Source organism: Panulirus ornatus, chromosome 53, assembly GCF_036320965.1.
Source record: "Panulirus ornatus isolate Po-2019 chromosome 53, ASM3632096v1, whole genome shotgun sequence".
NCBI lineage: Eukaryota > Metazoa > Arthropoda > Malacostraca > Decapoda > Palinuridae > Panulirus > Panulirus ornatus.
The window spans coordinates 8,125,089-8,137,109 of record NC_092276.1 but is presented as its reverse complement, the minus strand read 5'-3'; the positions used below and the strand labels follow the sequence as shown (position 1 = coordinate 8,137,109).

At 41.2% G+C, this 12,021-nt stretch overlaps 1 protein-coding gene across 2 annotated transcripts in view; it reads left to right on the top strand.

Moving 5' to 3' along the window:
• Positions 1-9,008, top strand: part of LOC139765217 (tektin-3-like) — a 40,646-nt gene extending 31,638 nt beyond the window's left edge. For both annotated transcript variants that reach the window (XM_071692532.1, XM_071692531.1), the window contains exons 9-11: positions 4,261-4,483; positions 5,328-5,482; positions 7,132-9,008. In XM_071692532.1, coding sequence (XP_071548633.1) covers positions 4,261-4,483; positions 5,328-5,482; positions 7,132-7,357 — 604 coding nt within the window. In that variant the 3' untranslated portion in view covers positions 7,358-9,008. The remainder of the gene's footprint in view (positions 1-4,260; positions 4,484-5,327; positions 5,483-7,131) is intronic.
• The last annotated feature ends 3,013 nt before the right edge of the window (positions 9,009-12,021 follow it).

The window sequence follows — 12,021 nt, the reverse complement described above, 5'->3', positions numbered from 1 at the left end:
CATGTGACCAATGATAACATATATCTGGCCTCATGTGACCAATGATAACATATATCTGGCCTCATGTGACCAATGATAACATATATGGCCTCATGTGACCAATGATAACATATATCTGGCCTCATGTGACCAATGATAACATATATCTGGCCTCATGTGACCAATGATAACATATATCTGGCCTCATGTGACCAATGATAACATATATCTGGCCTCATGTGACCAGTGATAATATATATATCTGGCCTCATGTGACCAATGATAACATATATGGCCTCATGTGACCAATGATAACATATATCTGGCCTCATGTGACCAATGATAACATATATGGCCTCATGTGACCGATGATAACATATATCTGGCCTCATATAACCAATGGTAACATATATATCTGGCCTCATATAACCAATGGTAACATATATATCTGGCCTCATGTGACCAATGATAACATATATCTGGCCTCATGTGACCAATGATAACATATATGGCCTCATGTGACCGATGATAACATATATCTGGCCTCATATAACCAATGGTAACATATATATCTGGCCTCATATAACAAATGGTAACATATATATCTGGCCTCATGTGACCAATAACATATATCTGGCCTCATGTGACCAATGATAACATATATGGCCTCATGTGACCAATGATAACATATATCTGGCCTCATGTGACCAATGATAACATATATGGCCTCATGTGACCGATGATAACATATATCTGGCCTCATATAACCAATGGTAACATATATATCTGGCCTCATGTGACCAATGATAACATATATCTGGCCTCATGTGACCAATGATAACATATATGGCCTCATGTGACCGATGATAACATATATCTGGCCTCATATAACCAATGGTAACATATATATCTGGCCTCATATAACCAATGGTAACATATATATCTGGCCTCATGTGAACAATGATAACATATATCTGGCCTCATGTGACCAATGATAACATATATGGCCTCATGTGACCAATGATAACATATATCTGGCCTCATGTGACCAATGATAACATATATGGCCTCATGTGACCGATGATAACATATATCTGGCCTCATATAACCAATGGTAACATATATATCTGGCCTCATATAACCAATGGTAACATATATATCTGGCCTCATGTGACCAATGATAACATATATCTGGCCTCATGTGACCAATGATAACATATATGGCCTCATGTGACCGATGATAACATATATCTGGCCTCATATAACCAATGGTAACATATATATCTGGCCTCATATAACCAATGGTAACATGTATATCTGGCCTCATGTGACCAATGATAACATATATCTGGCCTCATGTGACCAATGATAACATATATGGCCTCATGTGACCAATGATAACATATATCTGGCCTCATGTGACCAATGATAACATATATGGCCTCATGTGACCGATGATAACATATATCTGGCCTCATATAACCAATGGTAACATATATATCTGGCCTCATAACCAATGGTAACATATATATCTGGCCTCATGTGACCAATGATAACATATATCTGGCCTCATGTGACCAATGATAACATATATGGCCTCATGTGACCGATGATAACATATATCTGGCCTCATATAACCAATGGTAACATATATCTGGCCTCATATGAACCGATGGTAACATATATCTGGCCTCATGTGACCAATGATAACATATATCTGGCCTCATGTGACCAGTGATAACATATCTGGCCTCATGTGACCAATGATAACATATATCTGGCCTCATGTGACCAATGATAACATATATGGCCTCATGTGACCGATGATAACATATATCTGGCCTCATATAACCAATGGTAACATATATATCTGGCCTCATATAACCAATGGTAACATATATATCTGGCCTCATGTGACCAATGATAACATATATCTGGCCTCATGTGACCAGTGATAACATATATCTGGCCTCATGTGACCAAAGATAACGTATATCTGGCCTCATGTGACCAAAGATAACGTATATCTGGCCTACTCTGACCAATGATAACATATATATGGCCTCATATGACCAAGGATAACATATATCTGGCCTCACATGACTGAGGATAACGTATATCTGGCCTCACATGATCAAGAATAACGTATATCTGGCCTAACATGATCAAGGATAACGTATATCTGGCCACATGTGACCAAGGATAACGTATATCTGGCTCATACGACCAAGGATTATGTATATCTGGCCTCACATGACCAAGGATAACGTATATCTGTCCTCACATGACCAAGGATAAAGTATATCTGGCCTCACATGACCATGAATAACGTATATCTGGCTTCACATGATCGAGGATAACGTATATCTGGCCTCACATGACTAAGGATAACGTATATCTGGTCTCACATGACCAAGGATAACGTATATCTGGCCTCACATGACCATGGATAACGTATATCTGGCTTCACAGGATCGAGGATAACGTATATCTGGCCTCACATGATCGAGGATAACGTATATCTGGCTCATACGACTAAGGATAATGTATATCTGGCCTCACACGACCAAGATTAACGTATATCTGGCCTCACACGACCAAGGATAACGTATATCTGGTCTCACTTGATCAAGGATAACGTATATCTGGTCTCAAATGACCAAGGATAACGTATATCTGGTCTCACACGACCAAGGATAACGTATATCTGGTCTCACACGACCAAGGATAACGTATATCTGGTCTCACACGACCAAGGATAACGTATATCTGGTCTCACATGACCAAGGATAACGTATATCTGGCCTCACATGACCATGGATAAACGTATATCTGGCCTCACATGAACATGGATAAACGTATATCTGGCCTCACACGACCAAGGATAACGTATATCTGGTCTCATATGAACAAGGATAACGTATATCTGGCCTCACACGACCAAGGATAACGTATATCTGGTCTCACATGACCAAGGATAACGTATATCTGGTCTCATATGACCAAGGATAACGTATATCTGGCCTCACACGACCAAGGATAACGTATATCTGGTCTCACATGACCAAGGATAACGTATATCTGGTCTCACACGACCAAGGATAACGCATATCTGGTCTCACACGACCAAGGATAACGTATATCTGGTCTCATATGACCAAGGATAACGTATATCTGGCCTCACATGACCATGGATAACGTATATCTGGCTTCACACGACCATGGATAAACGTATATCTGGCCTCACACGACCAAGGATAACGTATATCTGGTCTCATATGACCAAGGATAACGTATATCTGGCCTCACATGACCATGGATAAACGTATATCTGGCCTCACATGACCTAGGATAACATATCTGGCCTCACATGACCATGGATAACGTATATCTGGCTTCACATGACCAAGGATAACGTATATCTGGCCTCACATGACCAAGGATAACGTATATCTGGCCTCACATGATCGAGGATAACGTATATCTGGCCTCATATGATCGAGGATAATGTATATCTGAACGCACTTTTGTAAAGAAAAAAAAAAAGATACAACTCTCCTCATTTAACTCAACATACTTATGGCTTCATTTGACCTACGACAACATATCTCTAGCATCATGTGTCTCAACCCAAGACAAGATATCCACGACCTCGCATGTCTAAACTTAACACAGCTGTCACAATGCAGCGCCCTGATCGAAGACAGTCTTCGCCTGACCACCAGTTAACCCAAGTGACGCAACATATTTACCTCAGGTGACTCAAGTCAACATGCATTGCCTTTGGCCCAAGACATCATATTCCTAAGACAGATGCCAATGTGCACCACTTTGACTGAGAACAATCCTCACTTTCCACCACCTAACTTGACACAACACTACGTTTTACCTCACCCAAAGTCAACATGCACATCCTGTGATTTGACAGCCCGGACCTAAAATCATTCGACAGCGTTTACTTCACCATATTTGATGCACGTAAACCTTCCTTACAACAAAAATGCACTAAAATCAATTATTCTTAATATGCATTTATACATAAATGCACTAAAATCAATTATTCTTAATATGCATTTATACATAAATGCACTAAAATCAATTATCCTTAATATGCATTTATAGTCTTCCTTGATGATCGGTGACAATGGTCTTTCACAATAGTTCTTGTACGGTCGTTTTCGGCAAATCAATTTCACCTTTAAAAGATCTGTTGACAGACAACGTACATATTGCGTTCTAACCCCACGGTGCAAACCGACAGCCATGACCCACACCCCACAGAGTCAGCGTGCCAGAAACGTGGGCTGAGTTCAGCAACCGAAACATCCAGCAGAGTCAGAGTGAGAGGACCAGCTCACAGCGGGTGCGACAGGAGGTGGACGCCCTCATCGCCGCCACCTACCAAGACATGTGGAGCTCGTGGTCCTCCTCCAACACCTCCCTCACTCACAGGGCCGGCGAGACCAACGACACCAGGAACAAGCTCCTCGCACACAGGGACAGGGTAAGGCCCCCAGGGGGAATGGGGAAGGTCTATGGGGAGAACAGGGAGAGGACTGTACGTGAGGGAAGGAGATGGTCGTAGAAAAGGGCCACGGGCAATGGAAGAAGGCTAAGGCCCCGGACTAGGAAGGGATAACGAAGTGAGAGAAATATGGATGGGAAGGTTTGAGGTTCAGGAAGTACTAAAACTAGACAGGAAGGGGTGAAGGGATAGGGGAGGATAAGGAGAAAGATAATGATAAGGGGGACAGAGGGGCAAAGGGAGATAAAGGGAGAATGAAAATTAATAAAGAATGAAACTCGACGAAGAAGGCTGTAGTCAAAATCATAATATTTACTTGACGTACTTTGCAGTTAGTTCCATAAACACGTATTATATGTTCCTACGATTGCAAACATGTTACTTGACAGTTAGTAGCCCAGATAAATTTACCTTGTAGCCCCGATTGGTAGTCTGTTGGTAGCCCTGGCTGGTAACCCTCTGAAAATTAACTTTGGTAACTGGTTGGTAACCCGATTAGTAACTTAATGGTAGTCCCGACAGGTGACTGTTGGTATCTCTGGTTGGTAATATAAGCCTAGTTAAGCTGCTGCTAGCTGGGAATGGTAATCTGAAATGGCGTTGGCTTGAATTGTTCCATTATTGGGTGGTAGCTGTCCTAAATTTCCTAACTTGATAGTTAACTGGTAAGTGCTTATTAGCTCTAAACGATACATGGTAGTCCCTTGGCTAGTAACCATTTAATGACCCTAATTGTAGCTTCGCTATACGTATGTCGGCTTGTGCCTAATTTTGTTTACTGAAGGAACATGTTGGATACCTCCATAGCTCAACTCACCAACAGGTACAGCGGGAGATGAACGACCTTGAGCGGCATATCGACCTCCTGAAGAAGGCCATCCTGGACAAGTCGGCGCCCCTGAAGGTGGTACAGACGAGGCTGGAAGGACGCACACACCGTCCAGAGATTGAGCTCTGCAGGGACCCGCCCCAGCACAGGTTGCACCACTTTGCTAAGTCGTTATTTAAAAGAATTTACACTCTCTTTCCTATCACGTTGGTTTTCCATGGTGGCACTGGCTAAACAACAGTATACTAAGTCTGTGGCACTGGCTAAATGATAGTATACTAAGTCTGTGGAGAAGATATAGAAGAGCTAGCACTGTAAACAACATTTTACCTGATATAAGTGACTTTTTTTCCGGGGTTGAACAGAAATCCCATCATGCACTCCACGAGCAAAATCTATTAACTTTCGGATAAAAAAGGGTGTAGCACGACTTTGGTCCGCCACAAAGAAAAAAGAAAGAAAAAAAAGCATAATTTCCTCATTATCCGTGTATCAAGTAAATCTCACAATTTGAAGGCGAAATATTAACCTTAATCTTTGGCGTTCGTCTACTAAATTTTTGGTTGAGAAGCATAACACGCGAAATGCGTGTTTTCCTCTTCATCATTTCATCATAAGAGGATGTCATAATCTCAACACGCGAAATGCGTGTTTTCCTCTTCATCATTTTATCATAAGAGGATATCATAATTTCAACAGAGTCTAAGAATTAGCCCATGGAAAATGAACATAGACTGTTCATGATATTGTTCGTTTGGCTGCCATGCCTTTGCTATCAAGTATGCAACGAAGCGTCTGTGTTTTTCAAACTTTTGTTTACGTAAATGGCTTTTTAGTGCTCGCTGAGCACTGAAATCTTTACAGACAGTGCCAGCGTTCCTTGTTGCTCAGTTGTCGTAATTAGATTACAGTCAACGGTGGAAATGCACGTGAGTGTAAATATATGATGGGGGTGAAAATTATTTTGAATAAAGGCATAAACATGCAGGAGGGTGAAAGGTGCACGGGATAGAGTACATTGGAACGATGTGGTATACAGAGGTCGATGTGCCATCAGTGGACTGAACTAAATATGTGAAGCATACACCATGGAAAAGTTTGTGGGCCTGGTTCTATATAGGGAGCTGTGGTTTAGGTGCATTATACATGACAGTTAGAGAATGGATATGAGAGTATATATATATATATATATATATATATATATATATATATATATATATATATATATATATATTATATATATACATATATATATATATATATATATATATATATATATATATATATATATATATATATATATATATATATATAAGGGAGCGGGGGGCTGGAAATCCCCCGCTCTCATTCTTAGTTTAAAAAAAGAAGGAACAGAGGAGGGGGCCAAGTGAGGATATTCCCTTAAAGGCTCATTCCTCTGTTCTTAACACTACCTCGCTAATGCGGGAAATGGCGAATGGTATGAATATATATATATATATATATATATATATATATATATATATATATATATATATATATATATATATATATGTTACCCCGACTAATTTTTTGAAAGAGCTACACGGGACCTCTTCCTCAAGGCTCCTGTGCAGTCCAAGACTGTGCTACTTCAAGTACCTGGGCAATGTAGACCCCTTTGGGATGAGAAGCTATACAGCAACACGAAATGTAACGTTTCAATTCGATGTATGTGTATATATACATATATAAAACTGGGTTGGGTATGGGGAGACTTCCATGCCTAGGATTCGAACCCATGTGATTGGTGATGTTGGCGACGGGTTTTGTGTTGCAGGATGGTGCGGGAGGTGCAGGAGCTGAGTGAGAGCGTGGAGTCGCTGCGCCACAAGCTGTCGGAGGCGGAGAGTTCTTTGCACCGCCTAGCCCAGACTCGGGCCCGCCTCGACCACGACCTGGGCGTCAAGACTAACTCCCTCTACATCGACCGGGACAAGTGTTTGGCCATTAGAAAGAGCTTCCCTCTTTCCCAGCCTCACCTAATAGACTTCACCCTCTACTAAGCAGACAATCCTCTCTCTCTTTCACATTTCATTTCATCTCACGTTTTATTTTATAGAATGGAATGCACATTGATTCTCGCACCAATGTACGGAACGTACAAAAGGATATCTATTTAAAATTTCTGTTAGTACATAGTTTCCTGAAACACAGCCACTAAGCTACAGTCACTGCCATGAACTACTTAGTGTACTGTGCTATGAAAATATGCTCTCTTCGTTCACTCTAAACATAGTTGATTAGGCAAAAGAAGCTAGGCTTTAATCAGGACACCCTTTAACAATCGGTAGTCCCTTCAGCTTGTGTGCATTATCATTCAAAGACAGTTTCTATAGTCTCACTCGTATGCTTTAATCTACCAAATTATTCTCTGTACTGGGAAGAAAATACTGCTGTATTAAGTACTCCTAATTGCTATCTTTACTACAAGTAGATGCTGTCCTCTCATGGATGTGCTTCACGAACGAGCTATTCCATAAATAATGCTCAGAGGAGACAGATGGGTATTAATACACTTAAATGCACTCTAAACTAAATTCTAGCATTTAGGAAGGACCAGTTAAGACTTGCAGAGAATCCTGGTCTGGTGGGAAGACCAAGTTATGAGGTCTACATCATAACCTACCTAATATGTCCAGACTCCTTATCAGTTAAACCATATCTAGCCATCGCGTAAAGATAGAATTATATAATAATTGTTTAAATGTAAAACATGGATTCTGCAGTCGTAACGCTGCTAGTCCTACCTAAAATAACCGCTTGCTCACATAAAATCCAAACGTCCTACTTATTTTGCTTATTGCCTATGGCCATGCATTCATGAGGTTAATGCTTGTTTGCATATGCCTTACTTGTTGAGATGAAGATAATGTCTCTTTACTAAATGAAAAAAAGAAATTGATGTAATTTGGCTTGCATGCTTAGAGAGAAGCGACATCTTCCCATGAATGACGTAAGGTTTTATCAATATATTTACAGATACGTATCTATGTCGATACATATCAACACTATAAATTAATTTTGGCCTTATCCTGATGTATATTTCATCTAGATATTTATCTAGCTATACCTGTTATCTATGAATGTGCCTAATACCGACTTAGTGCCATAATCTCTAAATGCCTTGATAAAGGTACTGATATGTGATAGATGCTCTGCACACATCCACTGGTTGCTCTACACACTCCACTGGTTAGTTGACACGCACAACACGAGCAAATGTATCATCAATCCTTTGATCCTAAAATGTAGTATATCGCAGTATATGATTTCAGTCTAAGACCAAAGACCACATTTGTGCTGGGAGGATTTAGTTTTATGGAAAAATTCAAACCTACACTAGATAATAAGACTTTTATAAGTCTCTACGTCTCTTCCCAATGGGGAAGACGCGAAGACGACGAGAGAAAGTGAGGAACAGGACACCAGTCCTGAGAATAACACAGGCTCAGACAACACTGCTTACTCTCACACAGAGAAAACAGCTGTGTATCGTCTGTCATCACTTGACATGAAGGTTTACGAAGCTCGACCTTAGCTCCAAGGAATATTAGTGTGAAATTCAAATTGATGCGTATTACGTACTTACTGACTTCACAAGACACAGCTACGTAGGTATATTTGCTATGGAATTTATTTGCTTAATAAAGCTTGTAACACTACAATGTGTTTATCATCCTCAAGCATTGGTCAAGTCATAAAAGTTCACGAGCCCTAAAATAGGATGTCCATGGGTTCTTATAATTGCATTACAGGATTCTTAGATCATTATGTCAGGGTTGCTGGACTGTATTGTTGCTGTTGTCACTATGAACAAACGATTCTTTTTTTTCTATACGGATTATTAGCGATTAACTATATACTATATTGTACTGAAGGGGAATCCACCATCTAGACTGAGTGCTTGGTCTTTGCAAGGTGGCTCCAAGGGAGACTCTAATTGGCTGAGGTTGAACTCCAGGGAGGTACACTGTATTTCCTGGGGAAAAAAACAAACAAAAAAAAAAAGTCCTACATCTCTGGGAGAAGGAAATAGTGAAATCTGCCATTTCCATAATGATGATACACAAATCAACAAGCTGACCTTCTTCAATGATCTTAATTTGATCAAGATGCTGTGGTCGTAATCCAAATAAGCTTTATATATACATATATTCACAGTTACATTATCTGCTGGCCCCGTAGGCTTATACTATCTTTTATTGTTGATTACTCTTTTCTTGATCTCTTCGTACTGGCTAGTTTGCTAATACATTTATTAACACACTTCTGTTATACCAATACTTATCAATCATGTCCCAAGTCATTCTGCAAACCCTCCGCTTATACTATTTATGATTTATATTTTAATTTCATAATCTATACTAAAACGCCCAGGATGGGATGTCTCAATGTGTGTGGATGTAACCAAGATGAGAATGAATGAGAAATAGGTAGTATGTTTGAGGGGGAACCTAGTTATTTTGGCGCTGAGTGAAAGAAGGCTCAAGGGTAAATGGGAAGAATGGTTTGGAGATGTCTTAGGAATAAAGTCAGGGGTAGGTGAAAGGACAAAAGCTAAGGAAAGAGTAGCACTACTAATGAAGGAGTTGTGGGATTGTGTGAAAGAATGTATGGAAGTAAGCTCTAAATTGATGAGAGTGAAAAGCAAGAATGTGCAGAGAGACTGTTGTCTGGCAGGGAAAAAATGGGTATATCTGAAGGTAGAGTAATCCTAACAATGTTATATGGATGCAAGGGCATGGGCTACAGATGAGGATGTGCAGAGGAGGGTGGATGTGTTGGAAACGAAATGTTTGAGGACAATATGTGGTGTGAGGTGGTTTGATCGAGTAAGTAATAAAATGATATGAGAGATGTGTGGTAGTAAAAACAGTGTGGTTGAGAGAGCTGAAGAGGGTGTGCTGAAGTGGCTTGGACGAATGGATAGAATGAGTGTAGAAAGGTCAACAAAGAGGATATGTATGTCAGATGTGGAAGGAACAAGAAGGGAGAAACCAAACTGGAAATGGAAGGATGGAGTGAAAAAGATTTTGAGGGATCGGAGCCTGAACATGCAGGAGGGTGAGAGGCGTGGACGGGGTAGAGTGAAATGGAGTGATGTGTTATGCAGGAGTCGACTTGCTATCAATGGACTGACCCAGGGTATGTGAAACGGCCGGGGTAAACTGTGGAAAGGTTTGTAGGGCCTATTTGTGGATAGGAAGCTTTTCATTCGGTAGATTACACATGAAAGCTCGAGGATGGATGTGAGCGAATGAAGCCTTTCTTCATCTGTCCCTGATGCTACCTGGCTAACGCGGGAAACAACACTCAAGTATAAAAAGTAAACAGATATGAGGATGAGCGATGGTCCAGAGTCAGCATGGGTAACATACACAGTGAGAATGTATGTGGTCTTACAAGTATCCTCGACACCTAAGGATGATAAAGGTTATTTCGTTTGGTATAGCTTAAAGTTGATGACTTCGATGATCGTGGAAACTGATAGACTTAAAAGCCCAAACAACCAACCAATCAACCAGAATAAGTTTACATGGTCTTAGAATTACCCTGAGAATCGGACGGTGTTCAAGATTTTCAGACTGGTGATATTATAGTCTGAAGTTGACGGCCTTAATAACCGTGTCAGTCAAATCCCAAATAACCAGCCAGAATTGGCTGAAGGAGTTGCTGAGAACAACACCTTCTCTGCTGGGATGAACGACGCTGAATGCTCTGGTCTGGTGTAAACCAACATCAACATATCAAGTAGCCATCAGACATACACACCAGGTTAGCAACTGATCAAGCAGCCACTAGACATCTAACACTAGGTTAGCAACAGATCAAGCAGCCATCAGACATCCACACCAGGTTAGCAACAGATCAAGCAGCCACCAGACATCTACACCAGGTTAGCAACTGATTAAGCAGCCACCAGGCATCCACACCAGGTTAGCGAGTGATCAAGCAGCCATCAGACATCCACACCAGGTTAGAAACTCATCAAGCAGCCACCAGACATCCACACCAAGTTAGCAACTGATCAAGCAGCCACCAGACATCCACACCAGGTTAGAAAATGATCAAGCAGCCACCAGACAGGATGGGGCCGACATAGTGCAAGGAGATGGAGGACATTATGTAGGTGTCGTTAAAAACCTAGCATCCCAACGTCACTGGCAGTAGTCCTTGTCTGGAGGAATTGCTTTACAAGATGATCGTTTAACTATACTGGCCTAAGAAATAAAATTACCACCTAAGACTCGTACTCGCTTGCTAGGATGGACGACACGTTTAACACTGGCCCCTTACGCTTGCCAGGATGGACGACATGTTTAACGCTGGCCCCTTCTCGCTTGCTAGGATAGACGACACGTTTAACACTAGCCCCTTCTCGCTTGCTACGATGGACGATGTGTTTAACACTGGCCCCTTCTCGCTTGCTAGTCGTCTGCTAGTTTGGACGACATGCTTAACGCTGGCCCCTTCTCGCTTGCTAGGATGGACAATGTTTACCACAGGCCCCTTCTCGCTTGCTAGGATGGACAATGTTTACCACAGGCCCCTTCTCGCTTGCTAGGATGGACGACACGTTTAACGCTGACCCCTTTTCGCTGCTAGGATGGACACGTTTAACACTGGCCCCTTCTAGCTAGCAAGGGTGGACGACACGTTTAACGCT